Raw genomic sequence first — 20,831 nt, 5'->3', positions numbered from 1 at the left:
GACAAAGAATAGGACTGAATGGTCATTTCTCTCAGTGGAGAAAGGTAAACAGTGAAGTTCCCCAGGAATCTGTAGTGGGACTGGTGCGTTTTAATATATTTATAAATGATCTGGAAAAGGAAATGATGAATGAGGTTATCAAATTTGTAGATGACATAAAACCTATTCAAAATAGTTAAATCACAAGCCGATTGTGAAGAATTGCAAGAAGACCTTGCGAGAATGGGAGATTGGGCATCTAAATGGTAGATAAAATGTAATGTGGTCAAGTGCAAAGTGATGCATAAAGGGAAGAACAATCCAAACTATAGTTATATGATACTGGGTTCCATATTGGGCATCACCACCTATGAAAAGGATCTTGGAAACACTGTGGACAATACTTTAAAATCCTCAGCTCAGTGGGAAGCAGCAGTCAAAAATGCAAATTGAATGATAGGTATTATAAGGAAAGGAATGGAAAATAAAATTGAAGATATAATGACTCTATATTGATCCATGGTACAATCACACCTTGAGTATTGTTTGCAGTTCTGGTTGCCCCAATCTCAGAAAAGATAGAGCAGAACTAGAAAAGGTATAGAGAATGGTGGCCAAAATGATAAAGAACATGGGACACCTCTCCTATGAGGAAAGGCTAAAGAGACTAGCGGTAGGTATCTTTAGTCTCGAGAATAGATGGCTGAGAGGAGATATGATAGAGGTCTATAAAATCATGATTGGGGTAAAACAGGTAAATGGGGAACAGTTATTTACCCTTTCCAATAGTACTAAGAGTAGGGGACACTTCATGAAGCTTATAGGTAGCACTTTTAAAACAAATTGGAGAATGGACCTTTTCTTTGGGGGTCCTACCAGGTATTTGTGATCTGGATTGTCCACTGTCAGAGACAGGATGCAGCTTGATGGACCTTTAGTTTTAGCTAGAATGGCATTACTTCTTATGTTCTTATGTTTACGTATGCAATTAATGTCATACAATGTAATTTTTGTGCCAGTTAATAGTTTTAAAAGAGAAATTTATCATTTCCTCTGCCCTATTCATTTTACCATAGTTGCTAAATTGTTACACATGCAAATAAAACAATTCAGGTTTAATAAACAGCTTTTAAGTATTATCTTGCTTTCACTCTAATGTATAATTATCTTGGGCTATTTGTTATCCAGTAACAACTAGAAAATGTTATTAAGCTTATTTGTGAAGGCATTTTGGTGGAGGACCCTGAAGTGGCTGATTGAGACCTTGCCCAAGACACCTGCAGCGCTGACATCTTTAAGCACCAGAGATCTTCATTAACCAGCATGCTGTGGCTATCTTTGGGGGGTTATCTGAGTTCCTACCAGCATTTTGGTAGAGGACATTGAAGCGGCTGATTGAAATCTTGCTCGAGACACCTGCAGAGCTGACGTCATATAGTGCCGGCAAACTTCATTAACCAGAGAACCACAGCACGCAGTTGCCAGTGCGCCAGTTGCATACATAAGAAGCACACCCCTAGTGGAAATTTCTCCTTATGCAAGCATGGGAAAGAAGAGGAAGGGTAAAACTTCGGTTACTCCAACTATATTGTTGGTAGTGTGAGGGTCAATGGATATACATGTGGCGTAATTGAATTCTTATGAAGTGATTGAAAGTTCATTAAGCCCCAGAGTGCACACTCCACCACTTTACATCATACAGTTGGTAGTTAGGCTGTTACGCATGGACTGGAACTCTTAGATGTGGATGTTGAAACTCAGCCGAGCGGAGCCCAGGAATATTCTCTACCCTTTTTGGGAGGCCCTCTGAAGGAGATGGCCTTGAAACAATTGTGACTAATAGAGTTGCTCTTTCGCCAGTTGACTTGATTTCAGGCCCCTTGGATATGGGAATGTCTGAGAGCAAAGATGTCTCTTCTGAGCCAACAGATATTTCATTGAGAGACATTCAGAGGGCTGCTAAGTGAACTGACATTTCCTTAGCTCACCCTGTATCCCAGTTTTGTGCTTTTTCACCTGGAGTGTCATCTACAATGTTTGAATTAGAACATAGAGTGGGGTCCATGGAATCCCAAATGACATCCTCTCTTGGTGAAAAGTCTACCTTGCAGTTTACAGTACTTGCTGATATTAAAGGCAGTTTGAATTAACATCATAAATATGAGTTACTGAAAAATAGGATGAGGTAAAAAAACAAAACAACCTTCAACTGTTGAATTTTCCTAAAACTCAGATGCTCTCAGGATCAGAGTTATTCAAGAAATTTGCTATTGAAGTTTTGCAATTTTCTCAGGAGAAAAATGTTGAGCTTTCTAGAAGTTTCTATATTCCTGATACGAGGACAATTCCTAATCCTGAAAAGGGAGCATCTGATGTGCTAGCCCCATTTTGCTAGCTCTGATTTATCTCTATTCTTACAAACTTCTCAAGACAATATTTTGTCTAGAGCAACTCTAATTGTTTCATTTGCTTTAGCATTTGATAAGAATTTGGTCTTTCAACAATATTTCAAACATAAGGAAGATTTCTTTTGTGGTCAGAATATACAAATTTTCCCTAATGCGGCTAAAGAGAGAATCAGGAGGAGACTTTTTCTCCAGCTTAAACAGCGTGTTCTTAATTTAGGTGCCACATTCCTGCTAAAGTTTCTTTGTAAATGTGTGATAGCTTATTAGGGAATAAGTTTATCTTTTCTGATCCTGTTTATTTGGAGACATTTATTTTGCACAAATCAGGGTGAATCGATGTCAGATAGGGTTGATAGCTATGGCAACATTTGGGCAAAACTCGTTGAAGATTTTTCTTCCTTCCTTTTCTAGATTTTCTTTCTTCTCTCCCCCCATTTTTATGAGGACTTGATAGGTCTTGTAATGTTTTATTCTCCTTCTTTTTGCTTGTGTTTACTTCTCATTGTAATGCATTTTCTTTGCTATTAAATATATGTTTTTAAAAAAGCTAATTATTCTACCATACATTTTCCCCCTATGGCTATGGAGCTGGAGCTGAGCCTGGTAAGAGCAGTAATTTGGAGTTATTCTAGAGTTGGTGCAAAGATTCCTAGAACAGTCTGGAGCTGGAGCTAAGGTCTCTTCTTTTCTTTCCTCTCTGGAGCTAGCATGGAGCTGGAGCTAGACTACTGAAGCCACTGTGGAGCCGGAGGTGGCAAACTCAGAGAAATGCCAATCCTACTGCCCTTGCTGGCAATCATGACCTTACTCTTCATGTTAATCCTCACCTCAATCCTCTATTTCCTGAGCACACTCTCAACAATCATACTCTTACCTAACCTGGTGGTAATTTTCTAACTAAAACAAAACATTACAGTGACAACCTTCACTTTCCACTGTTTCCCAATGGAGGAAATGAAGCAAGTTCATAATGAAGCAGGTTCCCAGTTGGTGAGCAGGCATAAAATCTCCACTGATCGCACCCGTACATCCTGTCTCTCATTCCCTCCCATGCTCTCCAATTTCACCCCTCTCTTGCAAACCCTAGTATGCACATATTGCCAAAACTTGAGAAACTGAAACCAACAGATAGGCACACTGAAAGACAAAGAGTAAACAACAGGAAGGAAAAATGTAAAAGAAACAAAAAGTACAAGACACAGCACACCAATTCTTCAACATTTACCTCTGTTAAATCCAAGATTATAAGACATTTCAGGAGGATCCTGTAAGACTGGAAGATTGGGCATCCAAATGGCCGATGAAATTTAAAATGGACAGGTGCAAAGTGAAGCACAGAGGGAAAATAATCCAAACTAAAATTACACGTTGTTAGATGGCATATTAAGAGTCATCACCCAGGAAAAGGATCTGGGCATCATCGTGGAGAATACATTGAAATCCTCACCTCAGCAGTGGTCAAAAAAGCAGGTAGAATGCTAGGAATTATTAGGAAAGGAAAATGAAATAGAGAACATCATAATACCTCTATATCCGCTCCATTGCATTTTTTCACTCAGTACACAATTGAGTCTGGAATTCATTGCTGGAGGATGTGGTAAAGGCACTTAGCATAGCTGGGCATGAAAGCATTTTGGATAAATCCCTGGAGGAAACGTCCATAAACCATTATTCCCTGGGTAGACTTGGGGAAAGCCACTGTTTATTCCTAACTGCAGATTTTTCAAGATTCTGTATCAAGAGTTATCAAATTCTGTGGCAGATTATTCAAAATTGTGCTGCAGTTATGTGGCAAATTTGTATAAATTTGCATATGTTTGCTATTTAATCATGTATTATTTTTAATCTTTACAAAAATAGTTGTTTTCTGACATTTCTATGTCCAGTTATTTATTTGGTTATTAGAGGAAAATGAACCTTGGTGATTGGGGCTGGGGAGGAAGATGTGGAAGGGATCTGGAATGGGAAGAGAGGAGACCTCAGAGGAGAGAAATGAAGAAGGAATCTTAGGCAGCAGAGGGATAAGGGAAGGATGAGGATAGAGGCACAGAAGGAGGGGGAATTCAGGGAAGATAAAGGGAATTAGGGGAGGGGTGGCTAGGGAAAGAAGATCAGAAATGAGGAGGAGGGAAGATTAGTGGTGGGGGTAGGAAAATGGACTATTGGAGATTGGGGTAGAAGAAAAGGTTGGGATGAAGAAAAGAGGGAGGACTGGGGATGAGGGTGGAGAAGGAAGAGGAGGAAATGGAATGGAAGGGAGAAGGATGGAAGCCATAGTCCCTTCCTCCCATCACACCCCTGTCTTCTCTTTCTCTCTTCCAAAGCCCCTTTGATCCCCTCCTACCCCAGTACCCTATCCAATCCTCTCTCTCACATCCTATCCATCTTTCAGTCTCCTCACACCACGTGCACCTGTGGTGATCCCTTCATTTATGGTCCATATCCACTCCAGTCTCTTCACTTTCTCCCCCATATCCTTCCTCACTTTCACAATACCACTCTGTCCCATCCCACAATCCCTCACTCACTTTCATCTCACTCTTCCCTGCCATCCTGCCCTAAGATCCCCATACTCCCTCATGTACTTTCTCCTTGCACTCGCTCCCATTGCCTGCATTCCCTCACCCACTTTCTTCACTCATTCTCACCTTTCTCCCACAATCTTTCTCAGTCTTCCACTAACTCCATCCCCTCCCTCTTCCTTATTCACTTCCTTTCCCCTACCATCTCCTCACTCTCCCACGTTTACTTCCATCCCCATCCCCTCGTTCTTCACATTCACTTTCCTCTCCAATCCCTCACTCTCCCTTATTCTCTTCCCCCATCACCTCATTCTCCCTTGTTCACTATCTTCCCCCATGCCGTCACTCCACCTGGTTCACTCTCCCACCTGATCCCCTCATTCACTCTTTAGTGGACTCCCCCAATCCCCTCACTCACCCTAATGTACTCTCTCTCCCCTTACCCAATCCCCTCACTCAGTTTGGATCACTCTCTCCTCACCTCCTTATGTCCTTTCTTGCCCTAGTTCATTCCCCCTCCCCTGGATCACTCTCTTCCCCCACTTATCCCCTCACTCACCCTGATGCACTCCCTCCCCTCCCCCACGATTCCCTCATTCACTATGTCAGGAAACAGGAGGAGGGCATCAGCCTTCCATAGGGACAGTGCTAGGTTTTTTGCTGCCCCCCCCCCCCCGGTACATTCAGTCTCTGGTCGATAATGAAATGTTTACACTTCTTAATTTATATGGTCCAAATGTGGATCAGGGTCCCTTATTTACATGCATTTCCTCTCTTTTGGAGGAATGGGCTGAAGGTCATGTATAGTGGGTGTAGATTTCAATCTCACAAGAAACCTTGATAACACAGGATCTGGCTTAAGGGGGTCTAATTGTCATAGACAGGCCCTTAAAAATTTGATCTCTGAGCGTGGACTACTAGGTAAATGGAGATTAAGGAACTCTAATCAGCAGAATTATACTTATTTTTCTCATGTACATCAGTCATACTCCTGTCTTGATTTCTTTTAAATTGACAAATCTCTGGTTGCCTTGACAGCTGAGGCTGAGGTGGGTACCACAACTTGGTCAGATCATGCTCCAGTATGGTTTGGTTGAGGACGAAGAGCTGGGGTGATGGAAGACATTTTTGGCACTTGAATGATAGTCTGTTAGACAATAAAACCATTACCAACTCTTTTATGGGTGAAATAAAGGAATATCTAGAATTAACAAGACCAGAGATGTATCCCAGGTATGATTTGGGACTGTCTGAAGGTGGTGGTGTGGGATAAGCTGATTTTCCCAGCTAAATATCTTAAAAAAGATAGGGGCACCAAAAGGTTACTCATTTCACAACGTATTTCTAAATTGCCTCTAAGTCATAAGCGATCACTTGATCCCAGCAGGCTAGCGGAGTTGGAAGCAGCAAAGAGGGAGCTGCAGGCTGTCTAAGATTGCATTTCAATTTAGACATATTAAAGCAAAGGCATTTTGAACTCAGTGTCAAAGCCGATAGGCTGCTGGCGAGGAAATTGAAGGAGAGAGCTGCACAGTCTTTTATTACTAAAATTAAGGATCAAATAGGTGCTTTCCTATATGAATCTGGGGATATTTGCAATCGATTTATAAAATGTTATGAGGAGCTTTACGCTTCCGATGACAATGTGAAAAAATAAGATACTGACAGATACTTGCAGAGTATAGAACTTCTTTTTTTGCTGGATGAGGCCCAGATTTATTAAACAGGGAAATCTCCCACAGTGAGATATATCAAGTTATTCAGGGTTTAAAATTAGGGAAATCACTTGGTCTAGATGGGTTCACTGCCACGTTTTATAAAATATTTCATCCAGTGGTGATCCCGCTGCTGGTGGATATGTTTAATTGTTTATGATTGGGGGGTTTACTTTCTTGGAGTCTAACTTGGCTGGGATAACCATATTAGCTAAAGGAGATATGGATCCCACATTATGTGAGTCATATTGGCCGATCTCCCTGATTAATATAGATCTAAAAATTCTGGTCAAAGTACTAGTGACACACTTGGGGGTGATGGCTCCTTTCCTTATCCATGAAGATCAGTTGGGTTTTGTCCCAGGGAGGTTAGCTTCTGATAATGTGAGGAGGGTTTTAGAATTGATTTGGTGAGCAAAGCAAGCCATGCTTTTGGCAGTGGATGCTGAGAAGGCATTTGACAGAAAGTCCACTGGCCATTTCTGTTCAAAGTGCTAGAGAAAATGCAATTGGGTTCTGCCTAAAAATTAATGGGGGTTACTTGGCATCCTTTGAGGTAAAAAGAGGCACCACACAGGGCTGCCCTCTATCACCATTGTTAATTGCTCTATACTTATAACCCTTTGCAGAGAGGATGAGACATAATTCCCAAGTTCAGGGGATGTTGGTGGGGTCTGTTCATTATAATCTATCCAAGTTCGCAGACAACCTTTTGTTTACAGTGTTGATCCAGAATCTTCCCTGGGGGCACTACTGCAGGATATGAGATTGTTTGGGAGTGTGTCAGTGTGATACCGTTGGAGCGGTCTAAGACCTAGGGAAAGCTGGAGAACAGACCAGGCTGGAGTCTGTTCTGCTTTTCATCAGGTTTATTGCAAAAAGTCCAACAAGATAGAAGTAAAATGGCTGCTTACCTCAGCAGACTCACAATGCAAGAACACTTTCAAAAGGACACCACACTCCATTACAGCTTCCTTCTTCTCCCTGAGGCCTGTCTAACTCTCTCAGGGCCTCACCTTTGTATCCCTTACCTCAGGGAAATGCCCCCACCCGAGGATCCCTTTCCTGTCTGTCTTAAGGTGGACTGGGTCAGATAGCTGGAGCCGGTCCATTAAGGCAGTCTAAGGCTCTTTGTCATATACTCTATCATATTCCCTCCCCCTCAGCTCAATCTTCCTTAGTTGAGCACCTGTCTGTACAAGGGAGACTTCTCTAGACAGGAAGTCTGCATTTATATTCACCATCCCTGCTCTGTGTCGGACTTTAAAGTCAAATGGTTGGAGTGCCAGAAACCACCTCATTACTCATCCATTGGACTCATTATTCCGAGCAACCCAGACAAGGGGTTGGTGATCCGTTACCAGGGTGAACTGGCGGCCCAGTAGGTAATAACAAAAAGCCTCCAAGTCCCATTTGACAGCTAAGGCCTCTTTCTCTATCGTTGAGTAGCGTCTCTCTCGGGGTAATAGCTTCCTGCTAATGAAGGCTACTGGGTGTTCTTTGTCTCCTTTCTCTTGTGTGAGGATGGCTCCTAACCCCACCTCTATTGCGACTGTCTGTACTATAAAGGGCTTGCTAAAGTCTGGACTTAGTAGAACAGATTCCGAGCATGTGTCTTTCTTTAAACCCTAGAAGGCTCCCTCCGCCTCTGCAGACCATCTAACCTTCTCTGTGGCTTTCTTTTGTAATAGGCATGTGAGGGGCTCCGCTTTTTCTGAAAAGTTTGGTATGAACCGTCGATAGTAACCGATGAGACCTAAAAAGGCTCTCACCTTACTATTTGTCTGTGGGACTGGGACTCGGGTAATTGCTTCTATTTTCCATGTCTGTGGGTGGACTTTCCCTCTCCCAAGGGAGTATCCCAGATATTGTACTTCTTGACCCCCTAATTTACATTTCTTGGGGTTGGCTGTCAATCCAGCCTTTCACAGACTTGTAAGTACAGCCTGTAATTGCCTTAGGTGTGGCTCCCAGTCTCCACTGTAAATGACAATATCATCAAGATAGGCTGCTGAAAAACCCTGATGTACGCGTAGTAACCGGTCTACCAAGCACTGGAAGGTAGCTGGAACCCCATGAAGTCCAAACAGCCCGACCGTAAACTGGAAATGTCCCTTCGGTGTTGAAAAAACTGTCTTCTCCTTCACAGTTGGCGCCAGGGGAACTTGCCAGTACCCTTTTGTCGAATCAAGCGTGGAAATAAACTGGGCAGTTCCCAAGCGTTAAATGAGTTCATCCACGCGGGGCATCGGGCATGCGTCCAGTTTCGAAGCCTCAATGACCTTCTGGAAGTCAATACAAAATCAGATACTACCATCTAGTTTTGGTACCATTACAATAGGCGAGGACAAATCGCTATTGGATTCCTCTATTACTCCAAGTCAAAGCATTTCTTTCACCTCAGCTTCTACCACCTGCCTCTTAGCTTCAGGAATCCAGTAGGGTCGTTGTTTAACTATTACTCCTGGGGTTGTAATAATATCGTGACAAGCTAAGTGAGTTCTCCTGGGCATTGTCGAGAAGACCTCTTTATTCCGAGTCACTAGTTTATCCAGGTCCACTTTCTGTGTTGTGGAAAGTTGGTCCCCATATGGGATCATCTGGGGCTCGGAAGTTTGTGAAACATCTGGACCAAAGTCGTCTTCTTGGATCAGACTGCAAGTCGGAGCAACCCATTTTTTTAGTAGATTCACGTGGAAGATCTGGGCCTTCTTCCATCTGTCAGGTTGGGCCACTTTATAATCCACCGGGCCCATCTTCTCCAGCACCTCATATGGACCTTGCCAACGGGACAGCAATTTACTTTCCGACGTCGGTAGTAGCACTAGTATGCGGCCTCCCGGCTGGAAGATCCAAGGAACAGTGGACTGGTTATATTGCCGGGTTTGGGTAGCCTGGGCCTTTTCCAGGCATAATCGGGCAGCCTCTCCTGCCCTCCCCAGTCGGTCCTGCATCTGGATCACATAGTCGGCCAAATTCCGTCCAGAGTTGGGTTCCTCCTCCCAGGTCTCTCGTACTACATCCAGGATTCCCTGTGGTCTTCTACCATACAATAATTCAAACGGGGAAAACCCGGTCAAACTTTGAGGGACCTCTTGAATGGCAAACAATATATATGACAAGAGTAAGTCCCAATTCTTGCCATCTTCCGTGATGAGCTTCCTCAATATCTGTTTGAGAGTTTTGTTAAAACGCTGCACGAGCCCATCAGTTTGTGGATGGTAAACTGATGTCCGCAGGGTTTTTACCTGCAATAATGTGCAAACTTGTTTCATCACTTTAGAGACAAACGGAGTCCCTTGGTCTGTTAATATCTCTTTGGGTAACCCCACCCGGGAAATCACCTCCAAAAAGGCCGTAGCTATTGTTTGAGTCTTCATATCTTGTAGGGGAATAGCTTCTGGATACCTAGTTGCATAGTTGAGAATGACCAGGATATATTTGTTTCCGCGGCTAGACCTCTCTAAGAGGCCTACCAAGTCCATAGCGACCCTCTCTATTGGAAAGACCTCTGGAAATGAGTTCTCTTCCTCGCTGAAGTCATCTGGGCCCCTCATGATTCGGGCCCAAAGAGTCCCAAAGTCTGGATAATCTCGTCCCAGTATCACCGGATATGGTATCCAGGGGAGCACGCCCACTTCTACTGTCGCTTGTCCCACTGGAGTCTTCAATAGGACCTGACTGGTCGGGTATTGTCTCTGGTCTCCATGTATGCAAGCGAGGGTCACTGTCTGTTCATAATCTATCTGTGTTCTTTTGACCAGTTCCCTCTGAATGAGAGTTTTTACATTTCCCGAGTCTACTAAGGCTTGGGTTGGGTCGCCATCTAGCTCCACCGCAACCACGAAGGTTGTAAACCCCGAGTGGGGAATATCCACAAACGAGCAGGAGTAAGGGGCCACCAAATTGACGTCCATAAATTCATCCTCCACTTGATAGCAGTCCCAAGCAAAGTGCCCCCTCTCTCCACAGTTGAAGCAAGTCCCTTTTGGCGTCACTGGGTGTTTATGCATTCCGCCCTCAGGCCACTCTAATGCATTATTGGGGTCTTGTGAGGTAGGGAGACTCTTCACTTCTCGGTCGATATAGTGGCTTAGGGTTCCGCCCCTCCTTTCTCCAAGCCCTTTATTCGGAAATTCTTCTCTGCTGGAGTAAGCCCACGGGCTGTGACTGCAGCATCCAACTAACGCTCTAGTAGGGAAACCACATCCTTCAGGGTCATCGCTGCCTGTCGCCGCATCCATTCATGCATTCGGGAGGGGAGAATGTCCACAAACTGTTCTACCACGACAGTCTCTGCAACTTCAACTCCTCTTTTATTATCGGGTTCTAGCCACCGCCAGCACTGGTCCTTTCATTTCTGAGCCAGAACCTGGGGTCTCTCTCCTGATGTAAAGGTTAAGCCCCGGAAACTTTACCGATAAGACTTCTTAGACAGTCCCAGTCTATCGAGAATGGCAGCCTTGACCTCCTGATAGTCTTGGGCTTGCTGGTTGTCAAGGGCCCAGTATGCGGCCTGGGCCTCACCAGTTAAATGTGGGGCCACTCTCATGGGGGCCACTGGGACCTAGGCCAGGCCATGGCCTCTGCCACAATTTCAAAGGTGACCAGGAATGCTCCGGGTCCTCTTGGGGCCCCATCTTCGTCAGCCGAATTTCCAGTGTTGGTGGGGTTGGACTCTGTTCCATTCTGGTGTGTACCCCATCGGTCCCTGGCGCTGGTGTCCTTCGAAGTAATTGGCCGTTAAGCTGTGCTTGGGCTTCCAGGTGTTGCTGCAATTGTTGCAGTAGCTGCTGGTGCTGCGCATACTGGGTCTGAGTGGCTGCTCGGAGCTTTTGTTGTCCCTCCACCAGGACTTGCAGTAACTGCTCCATTTCTCAGGGAGGTTCCTGAAAATGCTATTCTGAGCTCCTGCCCCTTTAATGCTGGAACCTTTCCCCTTCTTTCAAGAACATCACCAAACAAAAGAAAAGCCTGCTTCTCCAGCTCTGACTCACTTCTTCTGGTCCCTCACTCCGGTGGAGCTTCTCTCCTTAGCCGGTACAAAATAAACAACAAAACAATCCTGTGTGACTGCCATTGCAGCCAGGTTCCAAAAAAAAAAAAAAAAATTTTTTTCTTTCTGCTAGTGTGGGCCCCTGTCTGTGCAGATGCTTAGACCAGGTAATCCCGCTTCTGCCACCATATGTGGTACCACTGGAGTGGTCTAAGATTAGGGAAAGCCGGAGAACAGACCAGGCTGGAGTCTGTTCTGCTTTTCATCAGGTTTATTGCAAAAAGTCCAAGACAGAAGACTCACAATGCAGACTCACAATGCAAGAACACTTTCAAAAGGACACAGCACTTCATTACAGCTTTCTTCTTCTCCCTGGGTCCTGTCTAACTCTCTCAGGGCCTCACCTTTGTATCCCTTACCTCAGGGAAACGCCCCCACCCGAGGATCCCTTTCCTGTCTGTCTTAAGGTGGATCGGGCCAGAAAGCTGGAGCCTGTCCATTAAGGTAGTCTGAGGCTCTCTGTCATATACTCTATCACAGTCAGGTTTTAAAATTAATGAGGATAAATCGGAGCTACTAAACATCTTGGTGCCAGAGGATCATTTTATGCACATTAAGGCCGAGATTCATTTTTGGGTAGCGAAGGAATGGGTGAAATACTTAGGATTGAAAATTGTACCCAATATGGATGAGCTATTCGAGCTTAATTATATTCCTTTACTATCAAGTATACAAAAAGATTTAGGCAGATGGACAAGTCGGACTTTTCTTGGTTGGGGAGGATGGCTATCATTAAAATGAATGTTACCTCATTTTTGTTACTTTTTTCAAACTATCCCAGTGCTTGTGCCCAATTCTTTCTTGACATTATGACAGCATAAGTTATTTAGGTTCATATGTAAATGTCGACCCCCTAGGGTTTCTAAGTTAGTTCTATTCCAAGACAAATTTGGGGGGGGGGGGGGGTGTCCTCCATGTTCCTAACTTAGCATGATATTTTGCTGCTTCTCCACTGAGTGCCTTAAGACATTGGCATATGGGTGGGGAGCTAAAGCCCTGGGCCCAGATAGCCCTGATAGGAGCAGGAGACCCGCCATTAAATATTAAGAGTTTGGCAAAGGGGGAAAAAATGCCTCACTGGTCTTTCTCCTTTCTCTAGTTTAATCCTAAAGGTGTGGGGGAAGTGGAGGGCTAGATTGTTGGGAGATAAATAGGCTTACCACCTTACTTCTTTTCTCTTTGATAGGACTTTTCCCCCAGGGAATGAACATATGGGGATAGAGTGATGGAGTAGGAAAGGCTTATTTAAATGGGAGCAGATCTGGGATGGGCAGAACTTATTTTCATTTAACAAATTATAACAGCTGTATCCTGTGACTGTGGCTAACAGTTTTGTCTACAATCAGCTCATCCAATTTTTTGCTTCGGCGAGGATTGGTCAGTAGCTCAAAAAGGGCAGATCACTTTTTGAGAATTACTGAGCTCAAGCTGATAAGCTAACTAAACCAATCGCTAGGATTTATGCAATATGAAACCAGGAGTCTCAGGGGAAAATGGCATTTCAAACTGCCTGGGAGGTGGACATGAGTGTGTCCTTTAAGACAGACAGTGGGATCAGTGTTTCTCAGCTATTAATAAGAACATGCCATACTAGGTCAGACCAAGGGTCCATCAAGCCCAGCATCCTGTTTCCAACAGTGGCCAATCCAGGCCATAAGAAACCGGCAAGTGCCCAAAAATGAAGCCTATTCCATGTTACTGTTGCTAGTAATAGCAGTGGCTATTTTCTAAGTCAACTTAATTAATAGCGGTTTGAGTAGGAGTTTGATTTCCTCTTCCATTAGGAAATGGGTATAAGGTACTATACAGGTGGTATTTAATTCCAGTTAGGTTGAGTAAGATGTTTAATGGAGCTAATGATAAATGCTGGAAAAGATGTGGAGCCCAGGGTACATTTATCCATTTGTGGTGGGAGAATCTGGAGACTTTATTTACACTTTGGGAGGCATTATGGTACCCAAGGATCTCAAACTCTGTTTACTGTGTATCCCAGCAGCCATGGGAAATAAGTTTTTTTCAATGCTGGGTTCAACAGGTGATCACAGTTGCCAGATGCAAGATTGCCTACTGGTGGCATAAATCCACTGTTCCATCCCTGACAGATGAGTGCTCTAGAATTGATAGAATTTGTTATATGGGGAAATGAACTGCTATTAAAAATGGTTAGCATTGAGAAAGCTTGGCATCCTTTACCTACAATGGAAATCTAAAGAACTGTATGATTGTATAGACTGGGGTGGAGTTTGGGGAGGGGTGGGTGTTCAGGTGGCACTGTTCAGATGTTATTGCTATTCATGGGCAGTATTATTGGGGGGGGGAGGGGGAATGTACAAATTCTTTGTAAACCAGATTGCTGGGTTGCTTATATTATTGCTAATGGTTGTCTATTGTGGATTGTATTCATCCAATGCTTTATGGTGTATTTGTGCTTACTGTTTCACCGGTTAATAAAATCTCAATTATAAAAAAAAAACAAAAACAAAGGGCAGCTAGTGTCTGCCTAGAGTTAATTGATCAAGAGGATCCATCTTGCTATACTATATCAGGGTTTTATAAGTTTTTGTCAAAAACCCTTCCAGAGCTGATATCAGTCCCAAAGGATTCTCTGGAAGAATGAGATCTCCATTGCGTTTTCAAGTCAAGCTTATGCTGTGCTCTTTAAGGAGGATTAGGCAGTTTACTAGCAGTATGGATTTGAGAGAAACCCAGTATAAATTTCCGTTACGCTTTTACATTTCACAAAATCATGCAGAACATATACCCTTGACAGTTTTAGATTTATGTAAGAAATGTGAAGTTAATGTAGGAATGCTTGGTCATTTCTGGACTTGTCCAAAGATAGAAGTCTTTTGGAAGAAAACTATGTATTGGATTTTTAATGTTACAGGTGCTAAAGTGTGTATAGATGCAGAGACAATATTATTTGATATTGCGAGCAGTGTGCCTTTTTGAGATCGTTTCACCCAACTGTGGTGTAAGAAAATACTGCTACTTGGCAAAAAGGCTATATTGCAACAGTTGCTTTTGTGCCAGTTACTGACTCTTATACAACTGAGAAATGCTTTTTTCCAATGTTGTATAATGGAAAAGTGTGTGGTTAAGTATGATATTTGTAAAGCGAAACCCACATTTTTACAAACCTGGAATATGTATCTAAATCCAACAGCTCGTAGTTTGATTCTTAATAACTTAATGGAAGAATGAGGTATATTATTATGCTTTATAATGTTGCCCTTACTTCTGATACTGAAGGATGGTTAGGGTTAAGGTTGGGGAAGGTGAGAGGGGTGGGGAAACTGGAATACAATGTTTTTGGATTATTTATGTATTGATGAAATTGAATTGATGATGGATAAGATCCCACCACTGTTATTGGTATTGTGAAATTTTCAATAAAAAAGATTTAACCATAAAAAAGGGTTGGATAATTCCCTGCTATTAATCAATAGGGAAAAGCCACTGCTTGTTTCTGGCATCAGTAGCATGGGATCTACTTAATGTTTGGGTACTTGTGACTTGGATTGGCCACTGTTGGAAACAGGATGCTTGATGGACCCATGGTCTGACCCAGTATGGCATTTCTTATGTAAGAAAGAATGAGGAGGCAGAGATGGAATTCAGAAACAACTAGGAAAAGAAGTAACAAGCAGAGACCAAAAATAAGTCAAACCACAGGCAGCAAAATCATGGAAAATGGTTTGTTTTAACTTTGGTGAAGATTGTCTGCTTTTTCTTTTCTAGCTAATTTTCAACAGAATGTAAGGAGATAAGTATTGCCTGAAAATGTACCCAAATCTAGCCAGATAAAATCTGATTGGTTTAATTTTAGGACACATCATGTTCTCCTTACTAACAAGTACCTAAATGCATCCTTGAGGTATAATCTTACACTTATTTTGCTCTGAAGTGCAGCTTCCAAACTCATGACCATTCTTCTAATTTTTTTCAGGTCCCCTATCATTGTTTATAGCTCTTCCGGTGTGTGCCCCGCATTACAGATTCTTTTACATGTTTTCCCCTTAAATCCCTCTGCATTGTTGTTGACAAAAATACAATAAAGAACCATCCCTAGCACAAAGCTCTGGGGCACCCCACTGGTCATTTTACCTTCAACAGAAAGGACTATATCGATTACCACTTTCTGAATTCTGTTGCTTTAACAGTCACTCATCCAATTAACAACTCTCTGTCTTAATCCTATACTGGATAGTTTCTTTACCATTTCTCTGTTTCAAACAGTGTCAAAAGCCTTACTGAAGTTCAAGTAGGCCACATCCACTGCTCCTCCCAGATCCACTACTTTTGCCACCCCATAAAACATATCAATAAACTTTGTTTAATAAGATTTCCACATTGTCTAGGGTCCTGTAACATATTTTTTCAATGTGCTATGCTACTCTTTTCTATACTAGTGTTCCCATAGCTTTGCGCACTATTGATGTCAAACTAATGATTCTATAGTTACCTATCTCCTAGTTCCCAGTTTTGTGGAGTGGGACCACATTTGGTCCTTTATAATCTCTCCAGTCTCCAAGAACAATCTGAACAGAGCTGTGAGGGGTTCAGAGTTCCTTGAACTCTTTTTAAGTATAGTTTGGGGTGTTCTACATCAGGTCTTATTGCCTGATCTGCTCTCATTTGTATAAGTACTTCAAGTACTTCATCCTCTCAAAATGGGATTTGTGATCAAACGAAATGGGAAATTTTAATGAAAATTTCCTTTTCATTTCGACTTGTTTAAAAAACAAAATGAAAGAAACTCAAATTTTCATTCATTTTTTGTTTCATTTAAAAACAAAATTGCACTTGCCACGAGCAACCATCCCCCTCCCTATGGAAAAATTGCCACTACTATGAGAAATAAGCCATCCAGTCAACCCTGGGCCCTCCGTGTCCCCTCATACCATATCTTAGCCCATCCATAGATCTTCCATATGCAGGAGCGATCCCCAGTTTCCAGGTCACCAGTGACCAATTTTAAAAGCAGAACAGAAGCACTTGGGGATTGCCAGAAGACCCACAAATGGGGTAAGATATGGTGTGAGTAGTGCAGGAATGCGGCTTGGGGGAGGGGGAGCTCCTTTTTTTTTTTTTTACTTTACTTAGGTCCATCATTATTTTTGCTTTTTCTTTTTAAATTTCATTTTGTATGATGTTTATTTTGTTTTGAATATACAAACTGAAATGTAAAAAAAGAAAAAGACACCATGAAATGAAAAAATGTTTAGCGCACACCCCTAATATTTCTGTGAATTGTCTTCTGCACATTGCCTTTTCTTCTTCTGTGTACACTGACCCAAGAAGCCTTCTATGGGTCCCCCTGCTCAATAACCCCACGTTCTACTGTTAGCTTTATTATTCTCCCCTTTGATTTTTTTTGACTTTCCATTATATATTTAAAGAAAGTTTTATCACCTCTTTTTATTGATTGAACAACATTGTCTGTGTTTGGTCCTCGGCTTATTTCTCTGCCTTTTGTTTTTCCTGATAATTCTGCTTGTCCTCATTCGCCTGTGTTTTATATTTTCTTAATGCTAGTGTTTGTGCTCTTACCATTTCTGCTGAAATGTAGTGAATTTTCCTAGCAGATCATACAATCTACATATAGTTTTGAAAAATAAAATCTTTTTCTAAAGACAAATACTGTAACCAATGCGGAGAATAAATAAAACTGTATTAATAATTACCATTCTGCATAATATGCTGAAAAAGACTAATGCTCATTAGACAGACATATAGGTTTCTTCTGCTTTTTAAGAAAACACAAAAAACAACAGAGTACTATGTTAACAAGCCAAAATAATTTGGTAAGTAGTAAATAAGTAAATGCCAGCTAAACTCACTTTCTCACTGTGTCTGTGGGATTTAATAGTCAACATAGACTGTCAGCCATCAGGGGCTTTACTAGTTATTGTCATTTTGATTTTCAGATGAGTCATATAGTATTTTGTTCCCTCCCCTTTCTAAACCCCAGGCACCTCATTATGAATCACTGCATAGCATATGAAATGTCTTGGGGGCTTTATGAAATCTGAGTGGGGGCTATGGTTGCTCAGCCTTCTGAAGCAGCGGCATATTGCTTAATTGACACCTTTGATATAGCCCTAAGACAGCACCTGCACCTCCCACTGCTGCTCGGAAGACGTCAAGCTTACGCAGAGAAGGCATCTGCTTATGAGTCCTGCATCTCATTCAGCTCGCTCTGTGAGCAGTCCCAGCTAGCCTTAACTAATCCTGCTGCTTTTTTTCATTTTTGCTACAGCGTGGCTTAGTGCAGGGCAGGATTTTTTCTTCTTAACATTATCTAGTTAAATACAAAAGACTGCTCCCATGTTAGAACTCTTAGAAGGTAAGTTAAATATGCTGTTGATCTCCTGGTGTGTCATGTTAATGTATGGATCAGGTATGCACAATGAGTACATATCTGAGGCAATGTTAACAAGCATGCATTGTAAAATAGAATCGGTTTGGAATTTTAGGGATCCCTCCTTTATAGTACATGGTCTGGGATCCTACAAATGTATTATTTCTCTTGGAGACAGATGCTTATTGCAGAATTTGACAATTATAGCAATTTGCAAAATTTACTTTGGGAGAAAAGACCTGTTTGCTAGAACCAGTCTGGTATAAAGAAATACCACTTAGTTGTTTTAATACTGTTTTTTTGCTTGTAGTTTATTCTGGCAGTAATTATGCAGCTAATACTGCCTGTTACACTGCCTTATACTCTTACTTAATTAAAATTCAATGACACTTTCTCAAGAAGAGAACTTGGTGTTCTGGGTTTGTTGATTTTGTGCTGGTACTTCTATATTGCTGTACGGAGAATTTGGACGTAAGTGCACTTCAACAGAGGAAAGCAGCTTTTAATATTAGAAAATTGTTATCAAGTATCATGTATATTTGATGTCTTGTGGGCAAGTGCATTATTTACAAGAAATCTGTTACATTTAGTGAGGTTAGTCAAGGCAATATAGACTCACTGTGTTAGTCTGTTTAAAGAAACAGGTGATTAGCAACATGTATCTTTTTTATTCTTTAAGTGTTATTTATGGAGGAAGCGCTGGAGGGCGCCTTATGTTGATGTCAATATCCATCTATGTCCTTTTCCCACTTAAATGTGTAACTTTCCCTCACCATGCAAATTATGTGTATAAGTTCCAAGGCATCGGAAAAATAGGCGAATAATGTTGTCTAGATTGGATGCAGAAAGATGGCATCCATTCCTGCATCCAAGTCCACATAAGTCCATACTTCCTATGTGGCACCGAACATATGTGCATACATTGACCAGCAACAAAAAGTTTCATGCATATAAATGGAAAGTGGCAAAGGTACACATACACACCTAATCTCCATTTCTCAAACACACACTGTCTCATTCTCTTACAAACACACTTCTTTTCTGACATCCACCAAAACACATACACACACACATAGACATCCTCTATTTTATATCCACAAACACATCCGCACAAACAGCAACTGCATCTCTGTTACCAACACATGCACATATTCAAGCCATCTGTCAAATACACACACACACACACACACACACACACACACACACACACTGAATATCTAACATACTCATACACAGACACACACATAGTTTCCCAGTCTCATATAGACACACAAAGCCTCCCTCTCACACAAAGAACTATCCACAACTCTTGCCTCGCTATCGCGTACACAAAAGCACACATGCACACAAAATTATCTTCTTTCTCATGTGTACACACGCATGAAAAAGTCTCACTCTTGCTCACACACTCACACAAATATATTATAGCATTGAGAATGCCTTTGGAAAATTTTTTGGTGGGATTGGCCACAATCTTCAAACTGGATTTGTTGCAAAGTACTTTTCCCTTCAGATTTTGCATCCTGAGGAGAAAATATGCACGCGCTTTTCCCTTAAAAACTGCTTAGGGAAAAATTCCTGCAAAGATTTGTACCTGCTTTTTCTGCGGGTACCTTTTCTCTGAAAACACCAGACACGGTTGTGAAAATCCAAAGCTACAAGTGATATTGTCTCCTCTGCTCTGATCCCACCTACTTTTCCCACAGGTGCATAATTTTGTCTGCATACAGGGTGCACACTTTTCAGACAGCCCTTTTATTCGGGTAAATAGCAGCCATTTATATGGGTAAATGTCTTTTGAATGTTGCTGCCTTTGGGTATTCCATTGAATATACATTTCCAGTCTTGTTTTGGCTTGCAGGTTCCTCCTGCTCTTTTGGAAATGGCTCCTACTAGAGTTAGGATACCATGAACCTTCTTTTTTAACCCCTTCCTGCTTAGTCCAGCCACTGCAGTAACAATCTTTAGGCAGTGGCTATAGACTATGTCCCTTCTGGCATGCTTGAACCATGAACCTGGCCAGGGCTCACTGATGTATGATTGCTGACTCTCTCTCCCATGGGCTGCAAGCAGTGACTTTGTAGCATCTTGGCCAGTCCAAGCAGCAGAAGTTGGGTCCATGAATCAAACAATTGAATTCAGATGTTATGTGTGTCAATACAGAGCACAGCTGCTGAGCCTTTTGTTAGGACCCAATGGATAGCACATACAATATGTACTCCTGGGGGAATTCTGCGCAAAAAAATTTAAAATTCTTTGCACAAAAATTTAAATTCTGAAAAATTCTGCATACTTTATATTGGTCAAAGTAACACAATATACATGACAGTCTTTAAGTAATTAATGTAAAATGTAATACAGAGAAAAGGTATTAATTAAAGTTGCAGAGCTTTAAATATTTTGTTCTGAATGTCACTAGAAGTTCACTGTAAGAGTGTCTCTTCCACCTACTCTCCCTACTCCCCTGGCCTGTCTCCTTTCACTTTGCCCTCTCAGGCCCCAATTCCTCCACCTGCCACTATCTCTCCCCTCCCCCTCTAGGCTCAATTCCTTCCACTCTATCTCCACTCCCAGAGTTTGACCCCTCTCTCAGTGTTGTCCCTCACATAGGCTTCCTCTGTCCCTCTCTCTCTCACACACACACACAAAGGTTACCTCTCTCTAGTGCATATACCCCCTCATACAGGCTCCCTCTCTCTCTCTCACACACACACGCACACACTCTCATCCCCTCATACAGGCTCCCTCTCTCACGTGCACACAAACACACACCCCGTCATATACACT

General features: G+C 42.2%; 1 protein-coding gene across 8 annotated transcripts in view; it reads left to right on the top strand.

Moving 5' to 3' along the window:
* Positions 1 to 20,831, top strand: part of DCLK1 (doublecortin like kinase 1) — a 755,703-nt gene that overhangs the window by 490,894 nt on the left and 243,978 nt on the right. Inside the window, exon 1 of one of the 8 annotated variants that reach the window (XM_029602705.1) lies at positions 17,835 to 18,029. The exons of the other annotated variants lie outside the window; for them this stretch is intronic. Within the exon in view, the coding sequence (XP_029458565.1) occupies positions 18,011 to 18,029 (19 nt within the window). The 5' untranslated portion in view covers positions 17,835 to 18,010. Of the gene's footprint in view, positions 1 to 17,834; positions 18,030 to 20,831 lie in introns of those variants that run through there. 8 annotated transcript variants of the gene reach the window in all.

Source organism: Rhinatrema bivittatum, chromosome 5 (assembly GCF_901001135.1).
Source record: "Rhinatrema bivittatum chromosome 5, aRhiBiv1.1, whole genome shotgun sequence".
In the NCBI taxonomy this organism is placed as follows: Eukaryota; Metazoa; Chordata; class Amphibia; order Gymnophiona; family Rhinatrematidae; genus Rhinatrema; species Rhinatrema bivittatum.
Note: the sequence above shows the minus strand (reverse complement) of the source record. Positions and strands in the feature narration are given on the sequence as shown.